General features: G+C 42.9%; 1 protein-coding gene across 1 annotated transcript in view; it reads left to right on the top strand.

Moving 5' to 3' along the window:
- The window catches only part of OTOP1 (otopetrin 1), a 42984-nt gene that overhangs the window by 9700 nt on the left and 5314 nt on the right, over nt 1-27970 (top strand). The window contains exons 2-5 of the mRNA XM_082461615.1: nt 3565-3701; nt 8449-8507; nt 14716-14846; nt 17803-18731. Coding sequence (XP_082317741.1) covers nt 3565-3701; nt 8449-8507; nt 14716-14846; nt 17803-18731 — 1256 coding nt within the window. The remainder of the gene's footprint in view (nt 1-3564; nt 3702-8448; nt 8508-14715; nt 14847-17802; nt 18732-27970) is intronic.

The raw sequence follows: 27970 nt of genomic DNA, 5'->3' as shown, positions 1-27970 counted from the left end.
GAAGTCTGATGCCAGCTCATCGCTCTACATTTTGTGTACTCCACAATTTATGCAATACTATATGTGTGGATTTTTGCTTCTCCAGCAATCTTACTTGTTTACCTTTGAGCCCCTGGCAAAATGCCTCATGCATAGTATGAGTCCCTAAAATATTTGTTGTACAGATAAATGGATGGAAGGATGGATGAAGGAAGGAAGGGCTTTAAGAGCGTCAGAAGGCACGTGATGTGTTTGTCACAACTCTTGAAATGTCAATAGCAAAGATCAGTGGTTCTCAAGGTGGGGTCCCAGATCACCAGCATCACCCCACCTGTGAACTTGTTAGAGATGCAAATTTGGGGACTCCATCCCAGATCTATTGAATCAGAAACTCTGGGGGTGCAGCCCAGCACTCTGTGTTTTAACAAGCCCTCCAGGTGATTCTGTTGCAGTTTGTGAGCCACTGCTGTGGACCAATCTCATTTTATAGATGGGAAAACCGAGGCCGGGAGCATGGAAGTGACCTGTCTGAGCTCCCATGTTCCATTGGTGGCACAGCCAGGTTCCCAGAGTTACAGCCTGTGCCCTTGCCACCCAACCAGGCTGCCTCACCTCATCTTGCTATTTCTCTTTGCAATCAGAACGAACCATGCATTTGTTAAACCATTTCAAAGCCCTGGGATTGATTCTCCACTCTTACGAAGTTTCTGATTTCACTGGGGCATTTCCAGGATATAAGAAAATGTGACTTAGAGTTGTTTCTATAACGCTTTGAGCAATGGAAAGGAGCCAGGCGATTGCATTACTCTTCACTGGAGGCTTCTTAGGCCAGAGCTGTAATATTATAGCTCCCTGTTATGGCTCATGCCCTTCTCTCTTCTCTTGCCAAAATTCATGTCAAACACGATCCAGTTTCCTCTGTTCGTGGGACAGAATGTATGAACGGTGGTTAATGTTGGCCCAGAAGGGGGATTAGGGATTGTGACATTGATCAAGTCCCCACCATCATTATGGTTTTCTTGCTATTTTTTTTCATTTGGTTACGAGTTTCTTTTTAATGTATTTTGCATATTCCTTCCCAGTCTTATTCATATGCATATTTTTCGTTTGTTTTATTTGTTGTCAACTATGCTGGAGGTACCATCAGAGAGCTTGCCTTTCTTCACTTCACTAGCACAGCCCTTTTCATGCCACTGCTCTAGACCCCTCTCTATCATTTTGAAAAAATAAACTTTCTATTTTACAGACGAATTGCAAAGATAGTACAGAAAGGTCCTGTATACCTTATACCCCTTACTTTTATTATTTAGAGCAGGAATTTAGGATCAGAGAACTGAGATTTTTGAGCAGAACAGTGACACTCTTAGATGGATCATTTCTGGGGGAAAACTTCTAGAGGACTTGTGTTGTTTTGGCCAAACTTTGTTGAATGTACGTCCCTTATCAGACCCTGGAATATGCATGAGGTCGGTACAATGATAAACAAGACATAATATTGTCTTCTACTTTCAGCTTGTGAGGCCAATAGTAGAATTTGCTTTATATATATTTAAAACTTTTTAAATTGTGATAAAATAAACATAACATACAATTTACCAACTTAATCATTTAAGTGTACAGTTCAGTGGTGTTAAGTACATTCATATTGTGAATTCATTACAATTGTAATGTCCAACACTCTTTCATCTTGTAACACTAAAAGTCTGTATCATTAAATAACTCCCCATTTCCCCCTCACCCCAGCCCCTGGCAGCCACCGTTTTGCTTTTTCTCCCTACGAATTGAGCTATTCTAAGGCATCTCATAGGAGCACAGTCATGCAGCACCTGTCCTTCTGTGACTGGCTTATTTCACTTGGCATAATGTCCTCAAGGTTCATCCACGGTGTAGCAGGGGTCAGAATGCCTTTCCTTTTTAAAACGGAATCATATTCCATTGCACAGATATGCCACACTTTTTTTTTTTTTTAAATAGGGCAATTAAAAAAATTATTTATTTATTACATATTTATTTATTTATTTTTGGCTGCATTGGGTCTTCGTTGCTGCGCGTGGGCTTTCTCTAGTTGCAGCGAGCGGGGGCTACTCTTTGTTGCAGTGCGCGGGCTTCTCATTGCGGTGGCTTCTGTTGTTGCAGAGCATGGGCTTTAGGTGTGTGGGCTTCAGTAGTTGTGGCACAAGGGCTCAGTAGTTGTGGCACGCGGGCTCTAGAGCACAGGCTCAGTAGTTGTGGCTCACGGGCTTTGTTGCTCCGTGACATGTGGGATCTTCCCTGACCAGGGCTCGAACCTTGCCCCCTGCATTGGCAGGTGGATTCTCAACCACTGCGCCACCAGGGAAGTCCCTGCCACACTTTATCCGTTCATCCATTGATGGACACTTGGGTTGCTTTCACGTTTAGGCTATTGTGAATAATGCTGTCATGAACATGGGTGTACATGCTTTGTGTACCTGCTTTTGATCCTCTTGGGTATATTGCTGGATCATGTGGAGTTACTGTTTTTAAATTTTTGAGAAACTGCCATACTGTTTTCCATAGTGGCTACACCATTTTACATTCCATCAACAGTGTATAAGGATTCCAATTTCTCCACATCTTTGCCAGCATTTGTTATTATTTTACTTCTCTCCCCACTCCTTCTCTCCCTCCCTCCCTCTCTCCCTCCCTTCCTTCCTTCCTTTCCCCCTTCCCCTTGCTCCCCTCCCCCTCTCCTTCCCCCCTCCCCCACCCCTTTTCTTTCTCTTTTTTGGGTAGCAGCCATCCTAATGCATGTGAAGTGGTATTTCTTTTCTTTTTTTTTGGCCATGGCACACAGCATGTGGGATCTTAGTTCCCTGACCAGGGATCAAACTGCACCCCCTGCAGTGGAAGCATGGAGTTTTAACCACTGGACCACCGGGGAAGTCCCTGAGGTGGTATTTCATAGTAATTTTCATTTTCATTTCCCTAATGATTAGTGATGTTGAGCATCTTTTCGTGTATTAATTATCCATTTACATATGTTCTTTGGAGAAATGTCTATTCAAGTCCTTTGTTTATTTTTTATTTTTTTATTAATGGTTAAATTGTAGTTCTGTATAGAGTATGGACACTCACACCTTATCAGATATACGATTTGTGAGTATTTTCTCCATTCTGTGGGTTGATAGTGTCCTCTGATGCATAATTTTTTTTTCATTTTGATGTAGCCCAAGTTACCTATTTCTTACTTTTGTGGCTTGTGCTTTTGGTGTCAGATCCAATAAGTCATTGCCAAATCCAACAAAATAAAGATTTCCCCCTATGTTTTCATCTAAGATTTTTATAGATTTAGATTTTACATTTAAGTCTTTGATTCATTTTGAGGTAATTTTTGATATACTGTAAGGTAAGCAACCAGCTTCATTCTTTTGCATGTGGATACCCAGTTTCCTAGCACTAGTTGTTGAAACAAATGTACTTTCCCCGTTGAATTGTCTTGGCACTCTTGTCAAAAATCATTTGACCATTTATGTGAAGGTTTAATATAATTTATTTTGAAATGATATTAGTGCATATTAACACTTAAATGTGTGTATTTCTACCCTTCCCCCTCCCCCAATTTAGGTAGTATCACATTGTTTGCAGTCATTACCATCATCCTGGGATGCCTTAAAATTGGGTACTTCGTTGGATTTTCTGAATGTTTATCAGCCACAGAAGGAGTTTTCCCTGTTACCCACGCGGTACATACTCTGTTGCAGGTAAACCACACCATGCTTGTTGCTTGTTGCTTGTTGCCTTGATTCCTGTTAAGTGTATCCCAGGGTATATAAAACAGTCCTTCAGCTGCCTCCACTGTAAAGTGGGACTGTGTCCTCTTGGCCATTTTTGTGGGAATCTTAAGTGGCAGAACTTACACTGATGAAGAATCAGGAAACTCTGCCAAGTCAGAGTCCACCAGAAAAGGCTCCGGGGAATTTTAATTAACAGTTTTATTGAGATATAATTCACATACTATAGAATTCACTGATTAAAGTGTACATTTCAATGGTTTAGTATATTCATAGGGTTGTGCAACCATTACCACAATCCATTTTATAGCATTTTCCTCACCCCCAAAAGAAACTTTGTGCCATTACAGTCACTCCTCTGAGTCACTGAGACCTTTTCTTTGTTCGTTTGTTTGTTTGCTTACTTGTGGATTAAATTCTTTAGAAATGAATGAGAGGTTCATTCTCAGCCTTGGTCAACTTGGTGTGGGTAAGAAGTAAGGATGTGATATATAATTTAAACCTATAGCTTAGAATCAGAAAAATCTCATGTTTGAAAAAAACCTTAGATGGATCTCCAATGTAGCTTCCATCCTTGGCAGAAATCCCTGGAAATGGCTATCAGAGTTGAGATAACAGTAAAAGTAATAAGTAGTAGGTCTATAGGACTTTTGCAAAGTACTTTTCATTTTCACTTCGTGTAATGCTTTCAACAACTCCACGAGAACAACTGTCGGATTGTCACACTAAGGAAGAAAAGGGGACAAATGACTTGCCCTAAGTCACAGCCAAGATGCCATGATTCTTTTTTTTAATTGAAGTATGGTTGATTTACAATGTTGTGTTAATTTCTGCTGTACAGGAAAGTGATTCAGTTATACATATATATACACACATTCTTTTACAGATATATTGAATACATTCTTTATACACATATATATACATATATATATATATATATATATATATATATATATACACACAATCTTATGCATATATATATATTACATTCTCCATGATTCATCTCCACAGAAGTCACCCAGAAAGACCATGAACTTGGTCCAGGGATACTGTTATTGCTCACAATATTTCTGCATTCCCGATTTAGGAACAGCCTTCAGGACCTATTTCTCACCTCCGAATGCCAAGGATGCCATTTTTAATCTCAGTCTTTTATAAGAAAGTGGTCTCCGCTCTGCACCCAGGTGACTGCCAGTCAGCTCTTGGTGACCTTACGGTGTTTCTTGAGATCAAACACACTGTCACAAGTGAAGATCTGTGAGAGATGAGCCTGGCAGCAGTTGCCTCTGCGGGAGAACAGGGTGGCAACATCGGTGGAACAGGGTGGCAGCTTCCAGGGAGACTTGTTTGAATGGGTCGCCTTGCGTTTTGAGAGTTGTTAAGGGCTGAATTGTGTCCCCTGCACTCATATGTTGACGTCCTAACCTCCAGGACCTCAGAATGTGACTGTGTGGAGATAGGGTCTTGACAGAGGTAATTAAGGCTAAATAAGGTCATGAGGGTGGGCCCTAATCCAATAGGACTGGCATCCTTATGAGCAGAGGAGAGGAGGACAGACACACAGTGTGAGGACGCTGAAGGGAGGTGGCCGTCTGCAGAGCAAGGAGAGGGGCCTCAGGAGGAACCAGCCTGCCAATACCTTGATCTCGGACTTACGGCTTCTAGAACTATGGGAAAATTAATTTTGGTTGTTTTAAGCCACCCAGTCTGTGGTACTTTGTTCTGGAAATGCCAGTAAAGGAATACAAGAGTTAATTGGCTATTTATTCCAGGGGCGTCCAATCCCATGATGACAGTCTTATAGTGATGCCAGTGACAATATGGAAAGCCTTAGGGGACCAGAAAGAACTTCCTTCCTCCTCCCTCCCCCACCTCCCTCCTTCCACTCTTCTCTCTCTCTCCCTCCCTCCCTCCCTCCCTCCCTTCCTCCTCCCTCCCCCCACCCCTTCCTCCCTCCTTCCACTCTGCTCTCCCTCCCTTCCTTCCACACGGGGCAAAACCCTGTGTTCAGTACTGTGAGTCCAGGGTTGAAAAGCTGTGGTCTGTGCCCTGTGGAGGTGTCAGAGCGGGAGACAGTCACCAAACAGACTCTGTCAGCACTGTCAGTGCTTTGACATAATCGCCCAGAGGGGGCGCCAGGGAGGGCCTCTCACTAGCTTTGGGGTGCGGGGTCGTTGTCAAGGAGAGAGGGGTGTGGTGTGTCAGACACCATTACAAAGGACATTTGGGATTGTGAAGTCTCTCCACCCGATGGGGAGAAGATGTGTGGCCCGTGGGGGGAGGTGAGCAGGGGTGATGGGCCCGGACTGGAGCCATGGTTTAGTGTAGGGCTTATAAGCATGGACCTGGCTTTGGCTCACACCAGCAGTGTGACCTCGGGCAAATGTCTTAACCTCTCTAGGCCTCATGGTTCTCATCTGTAAAAATGCCTCCTTCACGGGGTTGTTGTGAGGATTAAGGTGCTGTGTGTAGAACACTTTGCAGTGAGCGCTTGGTCAAGGCTGACAGCCGCTTAGGAGCTTTGACTTTACCTTGAGGGCAATGGGGAGCCATTGAATGTTCTGGGCAGAGGAAAGACCTGGACAGATGTGAGTTTTCAAAAACTGTTACTTGGTGGGTTGGGGATCTCTTTTTCCTCATTTAAGGCATTTGGTCAGTAGGTCAATTAATCAATCTTTCTATACCTATTGGACACTTACTACGTGCATTTGCGACATTAGATGATGGGAGAATAAAAAACATTACTTTCTAAAACATACTATTTATTTTTAAATTGTGGTGGAGTACACATACCATAACATTTGCCACCTTAGCCATTTTTATGTGTCTGGTTCAGCAGTGTTAAGTATATTCACATTGCTGTGCAACCAATCAGCAGAACTCTTTCATCTTGCAAAGGAAATTCTGTCCTTTTTAAACACTAACTCCTGATTCCCACCACCCCTAGCCCCTGGCAACTGCCATTCAACTTTCCATCTGTATGAATTTGACTACTTTCTGTTTCTTTGAATCAGACAAGTGGAATCATACAGGATCTGTCCTTCTGTGACTGGCTTACTTCACTTAGCATAATGTCCTCAAGGTTCATCCATATCTTAACGTGTCAGAATTTTCTTCCTTGTTAAGGCTGAATACTATTCCGTTGTGTGGATAGACCACGTGTTGTGTATCTGTTCATCCACTGTTGGACACTTGGGTTACTTCCATCTTTTGACCATTGTGAATAATGCTGCTGTGAACATGGGTGTACAAATATCTTTTTGAGACCCTGCTTTCAATTCTTTTGGATTTGTACCCAGAAGTGGGATTGCTGGGTTGTATGGTAATTTAAAAATATTTATTTAAAAAATATAGTATAACATTACTGAAAAAATTGAAAAAGAGACTAAAAATGTGTCTGTAAGCCCATTAACTGAAATATTTGTTGCTGTTTTTATGTGTTCCCTCCATTCTTTGTACTCAAGGGTACATTCTTGGCAAAGTTTTACATGTAAGGTGCAGAATTTACTGTTTTGAGTGTTTCACTTAAAAAATCATAAACATTTTTGTGTTGCTGTGTAGTCTTTATTAAGCATCAGTTAAGTGGTCCTTTAACTTAGAATTCATAGATAAAAGCTAATTTACTTCAGTGTTTCCCTATTGTTGGGTTGAATGTCCTCTTTACCAGGAGTCACTGCTATCTGTTTTTTAAATTGTTAGATGTTTCGAGAATCATGCCTGAAAGTGTTTTCTAGAGCAGGATAGTAAATCTTAGGTGAAATGATGTGGAAGAGAGAGTATGTGTAAGTGTAATTTCTTGTGTGTTGTTTGATTTTCTTTTTTATAGCACTTAATTGAAAATGAAGGCTAAATGAGACAAATTTATAAAGTGCCCAGCTGTGTTTGGCACATAGTAGGTGCTCAACATGCGTTTATGTTTAAATGAGGCCCCAAATGCTTTTAGAGCTCAGAAAGTGCCTGGGACAGAGGAGGTGCTCATTCAATGTCCACAAATGAGCGAGTTGAGAGCAGAGAGATTTAACTGAAAAGGTACCTGCTCCAGGCACTGTTCTAAGTAGTTGACATGGATTATCCTATTTCACTGCTCACAACACCCTCCAAGGTAGGTTCACTATTGTACCCATTTCATAGATGGGAAAACAGACCTGCCCAAGGCCGAGGGAGCCAGGATTTGCACACGGGTCCGATACAGCCCCCATCCTGAGTTGCTTCTAGTGACTGCTTGGCCAGGGGCCTGGGCAGCGTATATAACAGAGTGAAATAAAAGACCAGCTTGAATTAATTCTGTTCCTCATTTAAAGCACTCAAAATCTGGTTTCCGGTCACTGGCGTAGTAACAGTTCAGTGAATATTTCTCAAATGAAGCCCGATAAGGATGACATAAACACGTGAACAAGGGTTACAGTAGGCATGCTGCCACTCCCCAAGCCCCGCCCCACGGCAGACTTGGCACTATTTCCTCCTAAACCCGGAGGCCTCCCTCTGATTCTCATGGCAGTGCCCCTGCAGCACTGTTCCCCCCCACACCCCTGGGAATGGCACTGCCACCAGAGGTGAGGATAGTGACTTGCCATTTTTGGGCGGGGGAGGTCACTGCACTGACTTCCCCAAAATTTTTCACATCTTTCCCTTAGGTTTTATAGCTTCTCAAGGGTGCAAATACAGTGATGGCTTTCCCATTGATGTATCTTTCTTTTCTTCCTTTATTTCCGTTTAGGTGTACTTTCTTTGGGGACACGCAAAGGATATCATCCAATCTTTCAAAACACTGGAAAGGTAAAGATCGTGGGTAATTGCTTACGTGTTGAATTTAATGTTCATTTGGAACGAACAAAACTCATCACTGCCATCGTGATTGGGGTTTTTTTTGTGTGTGTGTGTTTGAACTGACTTTATTATTCTGTAAATGTGAATTTTACAAAGCGCTTTACAATGAACGATCACATCCTTTTGTTTGTTTGTAACGGATTTCACCTCCTGAAACGGCTCTGAGTGCACTGCAAGCCCTCGGTTTCCTGGTCGCTGGCGGACGTTGTGTCTTCTGAGTTATGATACGGTGTCAGCCATGGCGAAAAAGCAACAGTCTGGACTCTGCCAAGTAGCTTGCTTGGGTTTTAAATGAGACCGAGTCTCCTCTCCATCCTGACAAGCAAAGCCTTCATTTGTGGCCTGGGAAGGGGACCCTCCACTTTGGCCTCTCTGGGACAGCTCTGGAAGTAGGGTATTGTGGGTTGGATTTCACTTCTGCTGTCTTAGAAACTTCCCCTTATGAGCTTCAGTTTTTCTCATCTGTAAAATGGAGATAATAGCATAGCCAGCCTCTGGGGACTGGATGAAATAATTGATGTAGAGCTTGTTCCTGGCATAGAACAAGGACTCAGTAAGTGTTGTGGCTCTATTATTACCTCTGTCCTCCTCTCTCTCGAGATGACTGTGAGGGTCAAGGGAGAGAATCTATAGGATAAGAGGGTGAATTACCTAAATGCATGGTATGATTATCATGTAAGAAAGCCTCTGTGCACACATACAGAGGAATCAAGGGATCACTATTTGGTTTCTAGAAAGATCCCTCATCATATAAACTGTCAGTGAGGAACAGAAAAGTCCCCCAGTACCATTTGAAATGAAAACTGCTATTTAAGAGAGTGACTTATGTAAGACCACTGGTTGGAACTATTTTAATAGACTATTGAACTATAAATAACTTTCACCAACCTCATTACGCAAAAAGCATCAGCTTCGACAAGGAGTGAGGCATCTATTGAGCTCCTACTGTGTGCAGAGCCTGCTGCCAGGCACTGGTGGTGATATGCAGAGGTAAAGGGCCGAGATATCCAGGCATCTGAGCGTCATTCCAGGAATGTGCAGCCCCAAGCAGTGGCCTTGGCAGTGATCTTTAAGTCCCATCTTAACACGAGAAGCCACGCCTCCTGACAGAAGGCGCCACTGCTCTGCCTCCAGAGGAGGAGAATGGACAAATGGGGTCCAATGGATAAGTCAGGGACGAATGAAGTCCAGGCCCCGATGACCCAGCAAAGGCAGCTTTAATTGTCCCTTTGGGCAGGACAAAGACTTCTACATCCATCCTCACATTTAATCTAGGCTCTGCTAGGGTAACTATGGTAACTATTCTTCTCTGCATTAAATGGATGTGGCAGTTTAGGGGACTTACCTGGGTCTCCAGAGTGCAAGTGGCCAGCTGGGGATTTCCATCCAGTTTCTCCCATTTTGTGTGCTGGACCAGGTCACCTGGTCCTCCTTCCATCAGTGAGCCTGGGCTCCACTCGCAGCTTCAGGAGAACACTTGCTGATTTTGTTCTGGGGCATGGGTTTCACTTCATCTATTCCATAGACATTCTTTAAAAAATATCACTTTTTTCCTGATAAAACTTGTGAGGGTACAGTGGAATTAAAAATCATCATAATGCCACTGTTATGGACTGAATGTTTGTGTCCCTCCCCCCAAATGCATATGTTGAAGCTCTAACCCCCAATGTGATGGTATTAGGTGGTGCCTTTGGGAAGTAGTTAGGTCATGAGGGTCATTAGGTCCCACTAATTCCCCATGATGGGATTAGTGTTCTTATAGAAGAGGAAGAGACACCAGATCTCCCCCCTCCTCAACCCCTGCACTGAGCGCACCCAGGGGAAAGGCCACGTGAAGACACAGTGACAGGCAGCCATCTGCAAGCTAAGAAGAGAGGCATCACCAGAGACCAACTCTGCTGGTACCTTGCTCTTGGACTTCGAGCCTCTAGAACTGTGAGAAATAAATGTCTGTTGTTTTGTTATAGCAACCACAGCTAAGACAGCCGCTACCCAGAGGTCACTACTATTCACATTTTGGTCTGTTTTCTTCCAGTCTTTTTTCGGTGAATAGATATATCTTTTTTTCTTTTTTTCTTTTTACAGTTGTGGTCCTGGTGAGGCTCTCTTCCTGACTTTCAGGTGCTGCCTTCTTGCCATGTCCTCACATGGCCTTTTCTCTGGGCAGGGAGAGAGAGACTTCTCTGGTGTCTCCTTCTCTTCTTATAAGGACACCAGTCCTATTGGATCAGGGCCCCACCCGTATGACCTCATTTAACCTTAATTACCTCCTTATACTCCATCCAAGTACAGTCACATTGGGGGTTAGGGCTTCAACATATACCTTTTGAGGGGCCACAATCCAGTCCATAACACCTCTTGTTGGACATCGAATTTGTCTGAAAGTTTTTGTTGTTATTATAAATAGTACTGTGATGAACATCTTTGACTAAAAATATTTTTGAACATCTCTGATTCTTTTCTTTTTTTAAATTTATTTTATTGCAGTATAGTTGATTTACAATGTTGTGTTAATTTCTGCTGTCTAGGAAAGTGATTCATTTGTGTATATTTCTTTTCCATTACAATTTATTGCAGGATATTGAACATAGTTCCCTGTGCTATACAGTAGGATCTTGCTGTTTATCCTCTGGTTATTTTCTTGAGTTAAATTCCTAGAAGTAGGATTGTGGGGATAAAAGGTGAGATGTTTTCAACAAATGTATATTGGGTAGTTTGACCTACTGGGAACTGCTGGCTGAATGAAATGGACTTTCCCATTCATAAAGCATTTTCTTTTACACGTGTTACTTGAGAACCTCTCACAGTAGTCCTGTCAGGGACAGTAGGTATGATCATGATCCCACTTAGAGATGAGGAAACTGAGAAATGAAGTAAATGTCCAAGGTCAGGCAGCCCGCCTGTGCATAGCTGGGCGGGATCTGAATGCTGACTTTAAATCTACTGCTATTTCCATGGCATTGCAGTGGCTGCAGTGGCCAGCAGGGTTTGCTGGGTGAAATCTTTCTCTTTGATTAGTTGACATCACAGTATATTAGATATATTGGGATTAACAAAATATCATTAAAATTATTTTCACCTGTTCCTTTTTACTATTCTTTAAATGTGGCTACTAAGAAATTAAAAATTACATATGTGGCTCACATCAGTGTCTTGCATTATCTTTTGGGGGATAATGCTGTTCTAGGCCATGTATGCAGACATTTCCCACCAGGATTTTTCATCTGAGGGAACCCTATAGGACTGGGGCCTAGTCCTGCCTTGGCCTTGCTTGTTGAGCAATTGGAGACAAGTCTCTCCCTGTCTCTGGGCCTCTTTCCTAAACTAGATAGTGAGTGGTTTGAACCAGATATGCTTATATCTTGATTTAGCCTGTTTTTTGTTTTTTTGTTTGTTTGTTTTTGTTTTTTTTTAAATAGGGCAAAGTGTTAACCATTTTTGAGTTACCACCTTTCAGTTTTCTTTTTTTTAATTTGTTTTTTCGTTGCACTGGGTCTTTGTTGTTGCGCGCAGGCTTTCTCTAGTTGTGGTGAGTGGGGTCTACTCTTCGTTGTGGTGCGTGGGCTTCTCATCGCGGTGGCTTCTCTTGTTGCGGAGCACGGGCTCTAGGCACGCGGGCTTCAGTAGTTGTGGCATGCGGGCTCAGTAGTTGTGGCTTGTGGGCTCTAGAGCGCAGGTTCAGCAGTTGTGGTGCATGGGCTTAGTTGCTCCGCGGCATGTGGGATCTTCCTAGACCAGGGCTCGAACCCATGTCTCCTGCATTGGCAGGCGGATTCTTAACCACTGCGCCACCAGGGAAATCCCATCTTTCAGTTTTAGATTTAGATGTCTCTAGAAAAATTGGGAGGTTTGATAATCCAAGATGTGCGTGGCAACAAAGAGCTAGAGCCAAGTTGGGGTTGTTCCCTCCAGATGGGGGGGTGGCTGCTCAGTTAGCTACAGTCCCCAGCACTCCCTAATGTTATCCCAGGCCTGCTTTATTCATTGACATTTCTTGCCATGCCCTGGAGTTTTCAAAACTTCCCTCTCCTGGACTTACCCTTTTTTCTGATCTTTCGAGCCAGTATTCCACCATCCGTGCTTTTAGTGCATACAAGGACTTTTCTCCTGTGTGAGAATTCCTCTTACTGGTTTGAGTCCTTTTCTTTTCTCAAGAGTGAAGTTTCGAGGAGCAGCAGTTCTGAAAAGAGCTGGAAACATAAATTGAGATTAGAAAATGGCTCACAGAACCCTTCTTTATTGTGGTCTGGGGTTATCGGATCCAAGTGTGAGAAAGGCAGCTTGGCATGAGGAAACAACGCCTGCCTTTAGTTTGTAGGACAATTTCCAGATCAAATCAACAGGAGGCTTCCAGCTCGCAGGGAGCGTTTGTGGCAGAACATCCTGCAGCTGTGGGCGGCATTGGTATTACCTGCTCAGGTTCAGTGGACCTGGGATTAGACAACGCCATTTGGACCAGGAAAGAGGAGAAGAAAGAGGAGCTGTGTGCATTATAAGTAAAAGAAAAGCCAGCCAGCCCGAGGCAAACAGTATTGTCTGCATTTGTCAAAGGCTCTATACAATGCCTCCCAGATGTCCCGGGGAAGGCTGGCCACAATCTATAGCAACTGGGCAAGCATGAGGGGCAAGCAGATGGGCAAACAGCTGACTCAGACACCCCCAGGCGGCTGTTTCCTTCTCCGCCTGTGCCTGGACACTGGGAAGCTGCCAAAGGAAGCTGGAGTTCAAATGAGGAAAGACTTTGCTTGCAGTTGCTCGTGGGAACCCCAGGGGGTCGTCTGGGGTTAAAACTCAGAGGAGAGGCAAGGTCAGGGTTGAGGACCCAACTGTACCATTCTTCCTGTAGGGAGATTATGGACAAGGGCGCTCTTGGTTACACGGGGAGGGGGCTCACATCCTCTGGGCCTCTGCTCTCCAACTGAGAAGTGATTGTTACACACAGGTTTCAAGGAATTCCTCTCTCAAATCACCTGTATTTGCTGCACCTGCTCCATGCAAGGCCCATTGTTAAGCACCCTGGAAGCTACCAAAGTGAATACATCTTAAACTGGCAGCCATGGGGAGTCTTTGGAGGTTTTGAAACAGACAGTGACTCCATTGGAACCATATTCTCCCAGATCCCTCCTCTGTTCTCCAGAGTCCAGAGTCCACCCTCTATGTCATTTCTTTTCTTCTTCTTTAGGAGGCAGTGTGGTCAGAGGCAGGGACAGAACTCTGAGGTCAGACTAGAACAGCCTTATTGCTTCCTAACTTTCAAACCCCAAATGCAGCTACTTATTCTATTTGTAAATAATATGGCCTAATTCCTGAACCTATCCAAGACTCCAGCAGCTCAACAGTGTCGTCACAGAGCAGGATCTTTCTATGTTTCCACTCTGCCACCCTCAGTGGGTGAGGGTTTCATCCCATGCTTGTTGTTGCTTCATGGTCACAAGATAGCTGCCACAACTCCAGCCTTCATGTCTGTATTGAAGGCTGGAAAAAACGGGGAGAAGGAGAATAAGTAGGCTTTTCTCATTCTGATCTCTTCCATCAAGAAAGCAAAAGCTTTTCAGTAGTGCCCAGTAGACCTCATCTCACATCCTACTGGCCACAGTGGCCATGCCTAACTTCAAGGGAGGCCAGATAGTGAGCTTCTGGTTTGTTCTGGTGTCTTTAGAAGTAAGTGGTAAGACAGAGGGGGAGGATAATGATCATTGGGTTGGCAACCCAACAGTAAAGGCGTACCCAGTTCTCCAGATTTCCAATGTAGCCCTTTCATCTTTCCTTCATTGTTCTCTTCCCTTTTGGAAGAAAGGGTTTGGGGTATGGTGGGGTTGGTTGCCTGTTTTTAGTAAATTTCCATCCCTGTATCCCTGCTTCCAAGACCCAGATTTTTTTTGTTTTGTTTTGTCCCGTAGACAATGAGTTGAGTACTGGCAGGTTCCAGATTAAGGCAGAATGCCAAGGCTGTGGTTTTGGAAGGTCCCATGGAACTGCTTCTCCCAGCCAGACAGGGGACCCGCCCAGAGCCTGAGCTGCTAGATGAAATCACAATCACTGCTAAGAAGGAAGCTTGTGCGTGTGCCCGTGTACATGTGTGCAATGTCTCCATCTCACCTCACGGGGCTAGGAGCTTCCCAGGGCTGCTCAGGAAGTGAGTCCTTGTGTTTTTCAGGTTTGGGGTGATCCACTCAGTGTTCACCAACCTGCTTCTTTGGGCGAACAGCGTCCTGAATGAATCAAAGCACCAGCTTAACGAGCACAAGGAGCGGCTCATCACCCTGGGCTTCGGGAACATAACAATAGGTGAGTGGTAAGAGTTGCCCAGCTGCCATCTTGGAACAGCTTGGAAACCTGCAGAGACCAGAATGTCCATAGATGGAGGTACGGGTTTCAAAGACCTGCAGGGTCCACCCAATCCAACATCGGCCAGACAATCCTCTGTTGTTGAAAGTCTTTCAAAACCTCCTACGTCTCTCATCCTGCTTCCATAAGTAGGGTGTGCTGAGCATAATTAAAGGTTTCTTCAGTGACTCAGGGACTTGTCAGATCCAGGGGTCATCATTTTGATCACCATTTCTCACGGTCCAGTTTGGTATGGAAATGAATGTCTTTGTTTACAACTGTGGAAGATTGGTGGTTGTTTCTGTTTGTGTTTTAAATTAAACCTCTATTACCAGTTCTTTCTACTAAAAGTATAGCTTTAAAAAATCCATAGAAGTCTAATGGTATGTTGTGGCTAATTGCTTTTTGTTCATTTGAAGTTTTTATTTAACTCTACTTAGTTTATAATTTTGGCCCATCTTTATTCCCCCTTGTTCCTATTGGAGTGCCTGTCTCATGACTCTTCATTTTCTTCCAAAATTCTTTAGCATTTGTGACCTGTTGCTTCTATATTAGAGCACTGAGGTTGAGAAGAACATGGGGTAGAGGAAGGTGCAATGTACAGGGGACTGATGTCTCAGGTTTGGGTCTTGTTCCCATCACGTTCTAGCTGTGTGACCTTTGGAAACCATTCAACCACTCTGAGCCTCCCTTTTCTCTTTTATGAAGTGAGGGGACTTGAACCATGTACTTTCCATGAGTCCTTCCAGCTTTAATGCAATGCACATCTATCCTCTCTGTACAAACCCAGTTCAGTCCCAGAGAGCAACTTTAAACCCGTTTCCTTACCAGTGGGGTGGGGATGACAAAATCAGGGGGATACACTCACATTTCTTCACCACCCCTAACCAGCAGCCCACTCTTGGGAAGGCCATTCTCTTTGGGCCCCAGTTCCTCATTGGTATCAATAACAGTAACAGCAGTGACAACAATAACAAAAAGTTTTGTTAAGCATTTTCTGAGTGGCTGGCACATTAAACTCTTGTCCCAACACTCTGAGGTAGGCAACAGTGACCTCATTATATGGATGAAGCCATTGAGCCACAGAGAAGTTAAGTGACTAACCCAAGATCACAAAGCAAATGGACGATTGAGCCGGGATTTGAATTCCAGCAATCTGGCTCCACAGACCTTGGTGAAGATGGGATTAGATTAATTTATAAAAAAGGACTCTGTCAGCTCTAACATTCTGTTAATCTGAACCTTTTCTCCTGAGTACTTCCCTTGTCTTTTGCATTGTATTGTATTGTGTTACAAGTGTTGGGGAAACTCCTTATGAATTGAAAATTGCAGTGTTCTGCAAAAGTGAGGGTAATTAATGCTACTACCAAGCTTTTTTGTCTGATTTTATAAGTAGTATCACATAAATTAAAATATATCATAAATTAAAACAATGACAAAACGTAAAGAAAAAATCCACAATAGCACCTACCCAGAAGTGCACTTAAATGCTGTTAACATCTGGTTATTTTTTGGTCTTGTGCTATTTATTTATTTATAGTTGAGGTCATACTGTACATATTCAATCAGTTTTTTCTACAACATACAATAAGAAATAGATTTTACATTGAAGCCCAAATGCATACATACCTGTATGTGTGTACACATGAAATAATAATCTTACTATATCAGAGACACTCAAATTTCTATTGTATTTGATTCCGTTCATTCAATCCTGTTTTATTCCACTGCAATTCCATTAAAAAAATATTGGTTGCTACCCTCTAAATTGATTTCACAACTGAGTTCTGGGTTGTGGTATGCATTTACAAATACTGGATATACAATTTGTTCTTACTTTTTTCCCATTGTTATTGTAACAATTATTTTCTTGTATCGTTAAAACACAATTATAATTTTTATGGCTGCCTACTATTCTATTGTAAGGAGGTACCAAAATTCATTTAACACTTTCTAAATTGTTACACATTGAGGTGTTTCTCTTTCTTTCTCGAAAACACACAACAAAATTTTATCTAATGCTTTGACTATATTTTTGACTTGTCCCTTAGAATAGATTGGAATTATAGGCCAGAGACTTTATCATCTTTAAGGCTTTTGTTGCATATTTCATTATTTACTTACAGCTTTTCCCCTCCTTGTTATGAAATGGTCCTTTATACCATTGCCAAGTGTCTTTCAGAAGGTGGGGCCTGTCTCGTGCCACACTTGCTGGCTTTGGATATTCTCAAGAGGAAAATTTTTGCTGATAAGGGGCATTTTCCCTCACAAAGTTGTTTTTAAAAAGTAATTTAAAAATCAAACAGGTCAATCATATTCATATAGAAAGTTTAGAAAATACAGCAAAGCCAAATCTAGAGGAAAACTTACATAAGGTTGTATGTCAATTATATCTCAATAGAAGTTTCTTTTACTGAAAAAAAAAAAAAAATCACCTGCCATTTTTCCGCCCAGAGATAACCATTGTTAACATTTTAGTTTATGTCCTTCCATATTTTTTTCTATGTCTGTCTATCTCCCTATCTCTCTCTCTCTGTATATATATATCACCAAGATATCTATAATTTACAAAAACGGAGCCATACTCTAGCCTCTTTGGCAAGCTGCTTTTGTTCAACAATATCTTCTGAACGTCTTTATATGTTGATAAGTAAATTTCTAAAATACCATTTGCAATGGCTGGACAATATTCTGATGTATGGATAAGATCTAATTCATGTAATTAGTACTCTTTGGGGAGTATTCATGGCTGTCAATTTAGCCATGATATTAAACATGACAAAAAGCCATGAAATAAAGCTTTTAATCCAATGGCAAACCCAAGCATGAATCCACAGTGAGAATATTTTTTTTGTGGTTTTCTGCTTTGCCACTGAATGTGCTAATTGCCCTCCCCTGTGGTCTGTCTCCCCCCTAGTTTTAGATGACCACACGCCTCCGTGTAACTGCACACCCCCGACCCTCTGCTCTGCCATCTCCCACGGGATCTACTACCTCTACCCTTTCAACATAGAGTATCAGATACTGGCCTCCACGATGCTCTACGTCCTGTGGAAAAACATCGGGCGCAAAGTTGACAGTCATCAGCATCAGAAGATGCAGTTCAGGTCTCACGGGGTCATGCTGGGCTCGGTACTGGGCCTGACCGCACTGGCTGCCACCATTGGGGTCGTGGTGGTGTATCTGATTTGGATCGGGCGTTCCAAAACCAGGAGCGAGTCAGCACTCATCATGTTCTACCTGTATGCCATCATCCTGCTCATGCTCATGGGGGCGGCAGGGCTGGCTGGGATCCGGATTTACAGGCTAGATGAGCAATCACTAGATGAGTCCAAAAATCCGGCCCGCAAACTGGACGCGGACCTGTTGGTGGGCACTGCCTCCGGCTCCTGGCTCATCTCCTGGGGCTCCATCCTGGCCATCCTCTGTGCTGAGTCCCGCCCCCCGTACACCTGGTACAACCTGCCCTACTCCATCCTGGTGGTTGTTGAGAAATACATCCAGAACCTCTTCATCATTGAGTCCATTCACCGAGAGCCGGAGAAGCTCTCCAAGGACATCAGAGCCCTGCAGGTGGTCACCGTCTGTAATGGCAATGCCACATCCCTCCCTTCTTCTTGCTTTGAGAGCAGACCTGCAGCCGGGAACGTGGCTCCCCAGGGCAGCGAGATGCCACATGCGGCCAATGGAAATATGTGTCTGAGAGAAGTTGGTAGCAAAGAGGAAGAGGAGAAGAGCTGGGAAGGGGCCCTGGGCCCAGCCTGCCACCCCCATTTCCTGCAGGGCAATGCCCAGAGAAGAGTCTTAAGGAATATTGCAGCCTTTTTGTTCCTCTGCAATATTTCGGTAATCTGCAAGTTATTTCTTTATTTAAGAATATCGATTAATCTATTTTCCTTGCTGTTTTCAAATAAGGAATGAAGGCAGCTTTTAATCAAAATAATTGAGACGTAAGGTTAAAATATTAGACTGGAACGTAGGCTTATATTCTACAAATCCGCTTACTGAGTATCTGTGTGCCATGGACTGGGGTGGGAACTAAGAATTAAAGGTGAGAAGACGTAATCTCTTTCCTCAAAAAGGTCACAGTATTAGTGGGAGAGGGAGACAAGGAAAAAATATAGTACAGTGAATATGGCAAATGCTGGGACAGGGCTATCTGCAAGGTGGAATGGGAGCATGGATTCAAAGAGGGACTTCAATAAGTAGGGGATGCTTGAGGTGAGACAGAGACTCCATTAGGAGTGCTTTTGGCTGCAAATAACAGAATGCTTGATCAGCAGTATCTTCAGTCTTAAAGACAAGAATTCTGGAAGTTGGCTGTTCAGGGTTGGCCTGGCAGCTGAACCCTATCATCAAGGATCCAGGCACTGTTCACCTTTCTACTGAATGTGGTTGGCACATGGTCATAGGATGGCTGCAGCAGCACCAGGCATCACGTCTGGGTTCAAGACAGGAAGACAGAGGGAAGGACTGGTGCCAGGCAATGTCTGCAATTGACGTGACCACCCCTAACTGCAAGGGAGGAGGGGGAAGTGGATGGTTTGCTTTCTAGCCTCTATAATAGACGGTAACAAGGTAGAAAAAGATGTATAATCAGCCACTCAATATTGTCTGCCTCAGCCTCAAGGAACAGTTGGAAGTTTACCAACTGTGGTCAAGGCAAGAAAAAGAAAGCCTTGGGGCAGAGGGCACACAGTGTGCAAAGACACAGAGGCAAAGGACACCATGACCTAGTTGAGTAGCACCAGCAGCTTGTCATGAATTCCATACACGTGAAGCAGGATGGCGGGAAACAGGATGGAGGGTCTGGTTAGACGGGTCTGGCTTGCTCAGAGCTTCATAAGCCTGGCTGAGTCTGGTCTTCACTCTGAGGGCAGTAGAGGACCCTCTCAGATTTGTGTTTTAGAATGATCTTCTAGCAGCAACGTGCAGGAAGGATGGAGGGAGGTAAGATCAAAGTCAGGGAAACCGGAACAGAAGCCCTACACAGCTGCCCAGATAGGAAATGATGGGAACTTGAACCAGGGCAGTGCTGGTGGGGATGGGGAGAAGGAAAAGGAATACAAAGCATTGGGTGTTGTTGGGATTTGTTCTAGAGGTACATAGAAGGATGGCAGCTCTGGGTAAAAAGGAGGGAGAAGCAGCCTTTGGTGCACACAGGCATCTGCAGTGACTGTGGCTGGTGGAATGGTGACGACGCCCCAGCCCACGGGGCCCGCCCATCATCACAGCCAACTCTCTGCTACCAGCCTCCATATCATCAGGGCTGCTCTGTTTCCCCAGAAGCTTACTGGCTTTTTTGCTTCCTCTCCCTAATATCAGTTGGTGCGTGCCCAGGGACTGCAACTTTTGATATTACCCTAAGGCCACAAAATTGGGAGGGTCCATCTGAAGCTGAAAGGACCATGTGTCTGCCAACAACATCTGATTCTTGCTTTGGGTCACCTGGACCTTGGTCCCCCTCCAGGTCGGCAGACACATATGGGGAGTTCTGAAGGGAGAAGGGGTCCCAGAAGAGTGTGGCTCTAGGTGCGCCCTCTTCTTTCATCTTATAGACATTTATGGGGCACCTGCTCTGTGTCAGGAGCTATGTGGGTACAGCAGTGAACAAAGGACTTAAAACAGGAAAACAAGAGAGAGAGATATTAATAACTACAATGGGGCTGCATTTTATGTAAGGCTTACATTCCAGAGAGGGGTGTATCAGCTTAGATTCTTATAAAGTCAGAGTTGGTTCTAGAAAGCCCCTAAAGCGTATTTTTTTTTATGCACCCAAGGTATGAAGATCTCTCTTTTTGGTGAGTTCAGAAAGACCACTTTCCCTGTGTTGGTTTTTTGCTTGATCACCAGGTGATACACTTGGCTTGCTTTTTTGGACCAGCTTGACCGAGAATAGCACTGCTATACTAGAATCGAGTGGCAACTGATGGTCTCTTGGGACCCGAAGGCCAGGTCCAGGGCTCTGGACCAGGAGAAGGACACGTTTTATCTCTTCATCTCTGTGCTCTGCCCCTGATGGCCCCAGGCACTGCCTCCATTCCCTGGGGAGTGAGCCAGAGGACGGAAGTCATTGCAGGCTGATGTCTTATGATGACCTGAGCCAACTCCACGGGCAGCACTTTGAAACTCTGCACTTCATCCCATGTTGTGCTAAAGGCATCTAACAGAGGCAGGAACTGTTTCTGTCCGGGACCAGGAGCTGGCACAGAGGCAGCGGCTGGAGGTGCTGGTGTGCACGACCACGTGGGGCAATTGGCAGCTGTGGGGTGGACAGTAAAGGGTGGTGGGTGTGATGATGGAAGAGTTTGGGTGCTGTGGGAACACTGGGGTTCAGGGGAGGCCTCCTCTTCGTGGAGTGGGGCAGTCTGGGCGGAGCAGCAGGTACAGGGAAGCCACGGATGCAGAGCAAGGCAGGGCTTGCTGGATGCGCTCAAGACCTGGAAGGAAACCCACGTGGCTAGAACTTGGAGAGCAAGAGGAGAGAGGTGTGGCCTGGTAAGCCATGGCCACAAGCCAGGACTTAATCCTAAATGCAACAGAAAACCATCTAAGGGTTTTATGCTCTGAGTGACAAGATCTGATTCGTGTTTTTATTCTTTTAAATTAAATTAAATTTTAATCGTGGTAATGAACACATAATCTAAAATTTACCATTTTAACCATTTTCCAGTGCACGATTCTGTAGCATTTAGTGCATTCACATGATTGTGCTACCATCACCGCCACCCACCTCTAAAACTTTTTCACTTTGCAAAACTGAAATTTTGTACTCATGAAACAACTCTCCATTCCCTCCACTCCCATCCCCTGGCAACCACCGTTCTACTCTCTTTCTCTATGAATTTGACTCTGGGTATCTCATATAAGTGGAATCATACGGGATTTATCTCATGTGGTGCAAGGACCTTCAGGTTCATCCATGTTGTAGCCTGTGAAGGGAGAAGGAAGACAAGAGCGGCTCCCAGGTTCCGCCTTGAGTTCCTGGTACATGGTGATGCTATTTATGGAGATTAGGGTCTCTGGAGGGGGAGCAGGCTTGGGAGGGGGCTCAGGTGGAAGGAAGCACGTGGGTTTAGTACTGGACACATTCAGTGGTAAGGTCTCTTGGACATCCAAGTGGACATCACCAACAGGCAGAAATTTTGGTTTTCTATTGCTGTGTAACCAGTGACCCCAAATGCATGACAAAAACAACCACCATTTTATTATGTCTCAGGACCTTGTGGGTTAGGAATTCTGGCAGGGCTTGGCTGGACAATTCTATTCCTAATGAAACTGACTGAAGCTACTGGATGGGCTGCTTGGGTTGGAAAGTCCACGATCTGGTGCCTTGGGTTGGGGAGGCTGAAAGGCTGGACTCAGCGGAGACTCTGGCTGCAGCATGTTCGTGGGGACTCTCCAGCCCGGCGGTCTCGGGGGAGATGGACTTCTTAGGTGATGGCTCAGGACCCAGAGCCAGCTTCCAAAGGATTGGAAGTGCCAGTCTCTTAAGGTCTGGGTGTGGACATTGCACGGCACCATTTCTGCCATATTTTATGGGTCCAGCAGTGATAGCATCCACCCAGATTCAAGGGAAGGGGGCATAGATCGCCTTTCAAGGGGATGAGTAGCAAGAATTTTAGCCAACTTCACAACAGATGGAAAGATCTGGATTTCAGGAAAGAGGTCCATAATCTCTTCTTTTATTCTCATTTTCTTTCTTTTTTTCTTTTTAACATATTTAATGTAGTATAATTTGCTTTACAATGTTGTGTTAGTTTCTGCTGTATAACAAAGTGAATCAGCTATACATATACATATATCCCCATATCTCCTCCCTCTTGTGTCTCCCTCCCACCCTCCCTATGCCACCCCTCTAGGTGGTCACAAAGCACCAAGCTGATCTCCCTGTGCTATGCAGCTACTTCCCACTAGCTATCTGTTTTACATTTGGTAGTGTATATATGCCAATGCTACTCTTTCACTTCATCCCAGCTTACCCTTTCCCCTCCCCGTGTCCTCAAGTCCATTCTCTATGTCTGTGTCTTTATTCCTGTCCTGGCCCTACGTTCATCAGAGCCTTTTTTTTTTTTAGATTACACATATATGTGTTAGCATATGGTATTTGTTTTTCTCTTTCTGACTTACTTCAATCTGTATGATGGACTCTAGGTCCATCCACCTCACTACAAATAACTCAATTTCGTTTCTTTTTATGGCTGAGTAATATTCCATTGTATCTATGTGCCACATCTTCTTTATCCATTCATCTGTCGATGGACAATTAGGTTGCTTCCATGTCCTGGCTATTGTAAATAGAGCTGCAATGAACATTGTGGTACATGACTCTTTCTGAATTATGGTTTTCTTCAGGGTATATGCCCAGTAGTGAGATTGCTGGGTCGTATGGTAGTTCTATTTTTAGTTTTTTAAGGAACCTCCATACTGTTCTCCATAGTGGCTGTATCAACATTCCCACCAACAGTGCAAGAGGGTTCCCTTTTCTCCACACCCTCTCCAGCATTTATTGTTTGTAGATTTTTTGATGATGGCCATTCTGACCAGTGTGAGGTGATACCTCATTGTGGTTTTGATTTGCATTTCTCTAATGGTTAGTGATGTTGAGCATCCTTTCATGTGTTTGTTGGCAATCTGTAGATCTTCTTTGGAGAAATGTCTGTTTAGGTGTTCTGCCCATTTTTGGATTGGGTTGTTTGTTTTTTTGATATTGAGCTGCATGAGCTGCTTGTATATTTTGGAGATTAATCCTTTGTCAGTTGCTTCATTTGCAAATATTTTCTCCCATTCTGAGGGTTGTCTTTTCACCTTGTTTATGGCTTCCTTTGCTGTGCAAAAGCTTTGAAGTTTCATTAGGTCCCATTTGTTTATTTTTGTTTTTATTTCCATTTCTCAAGGAGGTGGGTCAAAAAGGATCTTGCTGTGATTTATGTCATAGGGTGTTTTGCCTATGTTTTCCTCTAAGAGTTTTATAGTGTCTGGCCTTACATTTAGGTCTTTAAACCATTTTGAGTTTATCTTTGTGCGTGGTGTTAGGAAGTGTTCTAATTTCATTCTTTTACATGTAGCTGTCCAGTTTTCCCAGCACCACTTATTGAAGAGACTGTCTTTTCTCCATTGTATATTCTTGCCTCCTTTGTCACAGATAAGGTGACCATATGTGCGTGGGTTTATCTCTGGGCTTTCTATCCTGTTCCATTGATCTATATTTCTGTTTTTGTGCCAGTACTATACTGTCTTGATTACTGTAGCTTTGTAGTATAGTCTGAAGTCCGGGAGCCTGATTCCTCCTGCTCCGTTTTTCTTTCTCAAGATTGCTTTGGCTATTTGGGGTCTTTTGTGTTTCCATACAAATTGTAAAATTTTTTATTCTAGTTCTATGAAAAATGCCGTTGGTAGCATGATAGGGATTGCATTGAATCTGTAGATTGCTTTGGGTAGTATAGTCATTTTCACAATGTTGATTCTTCCAATCCAAGAACATGTTATATCTCTCCATCTGGTTGTATCATCTTTAATTTCCTTCGTCAGTGTCTATCTGCATACAGGTCTTTTGTCTCCTTAGGTAGGTTTATTCCTAGGTATTTTATTCTTTTTGTTGCAGTGGTAAATGGGTGTGTTTCCTTAATTTCTCTTTCAGATTTTTTATCATTAGTGTATAGGAATGCAAGAGATTTCTGTGCATTAATTTTGTATCCTGCTACTTAACCAAATTCATTGATTAGCTCTAGTAGTTTTCTAGTAGCATCTTTAGGATTCTCTATGCATAGTATCATGTCATCTGCAAACAGTGACAGCTTTACTTCTTTTCTGATTTGGATTCCTTTTATTTCTTTTTCTTCTCTGATTGCTGTGGCTAAAACTTCCAAAACTATGTTGAATAATAGTGGTGAGAGTGGGCATCCTTGTCTTGTTCCTGATTTTAGAGGAAATTTTCACCATTGAGAATGATGTTGGCTGTGGGTTTGTCATATATGGCCTTTATTATGTTGAGGTAAGTTCCCTCTATGCCTACTTTTTGGAGAGTTTTTATCATAAATTGGTGTTGCATTTTCTTGAAAGCTTTTTCTGCATCTATTAAGATGATCATATGGTTTTTAGCCTTCACTTTGTTAATATGGTGTATCATATTGATTTGTGTATATTGAAGAATCCTTGCATCCCTGGGATAACCCCCACTTGATCATGGTCTATGATCTTTTTAATGTGCTGTTGGATTCTGTTTGCTAGTATTTTGTTGAGGATTTTTGCATCTATATTCATCAGTGATATTAGTCTGTAATTTTCTTTTTTTGTAGTATCTTTGTCTGGTTTTGGTATCAGGATGATGGTGGCCTCATAGAATGAGTTTGGGAGTGTTGCTTTAGGTGTAAGGTTAGGTTGTTTATTTGAGATGTTTCTTCTTTCTTGAGGTAGGATTGTATTGCTATAAACTTCCCTCTTAGAACTGCTTTTGCTGCATCCCATAGGTTTTGGGTTATCATGTTTTCATTGTCATTTGTTTCTAGGTAGTTTTTGATTTCCTCTTTGATTTCTTCAGTGATCTCTTGGTTATTTAGTAGTGTATTGTGTAGCCTCCAAGTGTTTGTATTTTTTACAGCTTTTTTTTCCTGTAATTGATATCTCGTCTCATAGCGTTGTGGTTGGAAAAGATACTTGATACAATTTCAATTTTCTTAAATTTACCAAGGCTTGATTTGTGACCCAAGATATGATCTATCCTGGAGAATGTTCCATGAGCACTTGAGAAGAAAGTGTATTCTGTTGTTTTTGGATGGAATGTCCTATAAATATCAATTAAGTCTGTCTGGTCTAATATGTCTTTTAAAGCTTGTGTTTCCTTATTTATTTTCATTTTGGATGATCTGTCCATTGGTGAAAGTAGGGTGTTAAAGTCCCCTACTATGATTGTGTTACTGTTGATTTCCCCTTTTATGGCTGTTAGCATTTGCCTTATGTATTGAGGTGCACCTACGTTGAGTGCATAAATATTTACATTGTTATATCTTCTTCTTGGATTGATCCCTTGATCATTATGTAGTGTCCTTCTGTGTCTCTTGTAATAGTCTTTGTTTTAAAGTCTATTTTGTCTGATATGAGAATTGCTACTCCAGCTTTCTTTTGATTTCCATTTGCATGGAATATCTTTTTCCATCCCCTCACTTTCAGTCTGTATGTGTCCCTAGGTCTGAAGTGTGGTGTTTTTTAGACAGCATATATACAGGTCTTGTTTTTGTATCCATTCAGCCAGTCTATGTCTTTTGGTTGGAGCACTTAATCCATTTACATTTAAGGTAATTATTGATATGTATGTTCCTATTACCATTTTCTTAATTGTTTTGGGTTTGTTATTGTAGGTCTTTTCCTTCTCTTGTGTTTCCTGCCTAGAGAAGTTCCTTTAGCATTTGTTATAAAGCTGGTTTTGGTGGTACTGAATTCTCTTAACTTTTGCTTATCTGTAAAGGTTTTAATTTCTCCATTGAATCTGAATGTGATTCTTGCTGGGTAGAGTAATCTTGGTTGTAGGTTGTTCCCTTTCATCACTTTAAATATGTCCTGCCACTCTCTTCTGGCTTGCAGAGTTTCTGCTTAAAGATCAGCTGTTAACCTTATTGGGTTTCCCTTTTATGTTATTTGTCACTTTTCCCTTGCTGCTTTTAATATTTTTTCTTTGAATTTAATTTTTGATAGTTTGATTAATATGTGTCTTGGCATGTTTCTCCTTGGATTTATCCTGTATGGGACTCTCTGCACTTCTTGGACTTGATTAACTATTTCTTTTCTCATGTTAGGGAAGTTTTCAACTATAATCTCCTCAAATATTTTCTCAGTCCCTTTCTTTTTCTCTTCTTCTTTTGGGGCTCCTAAAATTCAAATGTTGTTGCATTTAATGTTGTCCCAGAGGTCTCTGAGACTGTCCTCAATTCTTTTCATTCTTTTTTCTTTATTCTGCTCTGCGGTAGTTATTTCCACTATTTTATTTTCCAGGTCACTTATCCGTTTTTCTACCTCAGTTATTATGCTAGTGATTCCTTCTAGAGTATTTTTAATTTCATTTATTATGTTATTCATCACTGTTTGTTTGCTCTTTAGTGCTTCTAGGTCCTTGTTAAACATTTCTTGTATTTTCTCCATTCTATTTCCGAGATTTTGGATCATCTTTACTATCATTACTCTGAATTCTTTTTCAGGTAGACTACGTATTTCCTCTTCATTTGTTTGGTCTGGTGGGTTTTTACCTTGCTCCTTCATGCTGCATATTTCTCTGTTTTCTCATTTTGTTTAACTTACTGTGTTTGGGGTCTCCTTTTCTCAGGCTGCAAGTCCATAGTTCGCATTATTTTTGGTGTCTTCCCCCAATGGGTGAGGTTGGTTCAGTGGCTGTGTAGGCTTCCTGGTGGGGGGGACTGGTGCCTGTGTTCTGGTGGGTGGGGCTGTATCTTGGCCTTCTGGTGGGCAGGGCCATGTCCAGTGGTGTGTTTTGGAGTGTCTGTGAACTTAGTATGACTTTAGGCAGCCTCTCTGCCTAAAAGGTGGGGTTGTGTTCCTGTCTTGCTAGTTGTTTGGCATGGGGTGTCCAGCACTGGAATTTGCTGGCTGTTGGGTGGAGCTGGGTCTTAGTGTTGAGATGAAGTTCTCTGGGAGAGCTCTTGCTGATTGATATTACGTGGGGCTGGGAGGTTTCTGGTGGTCCAATGTCCTGGACTTGGTCCTCCCACCTCGGAGGCTCAGGCCCGACACCTGGCCGGAGCAGCAAGACCCTGCCAGCCACACAGCTCAGAAGAAAAGGAAGAGAGAACAAAAACAAAAACAAACAAAAAATGAACAGACAGATCCCTAGGACAAATGGTAAAATCAAACCTATACAGACAAAATCACACAAAGAAGCATACACATACACACTCACAAAAAGAGAAAAAGGAAAAATATATATATATTTTAAAAAAAGGAAGAGAACAACCAAAGCAATAAACAAATCCACCAATGATAATAAGCACTAAATACTAAACTAAGATAAACATAAAACCAAAAACAAATTAGATGCAGAAAGCAAACTCCAAGTCTACAGTTGCTCCCAAAGTCCA

The sequence above is a fragment of the Balaenoptera physalus genome, assembly GCF_965194825.1.
Source record: "Balaenoptera physalus genome assembly, chromosome: 5".
NCBI lineage: Eukaryota > Metazoa > Chordata > Mammalia > Artiodactyla > Balaenopteridae > Balaenoptera > Balaenoptera physalus.
The sequence above is the reverse complement of the archived record's forward strand: the minus strand, read 5'-3'. Positions and strand labels throughout refer to the sequence as shown.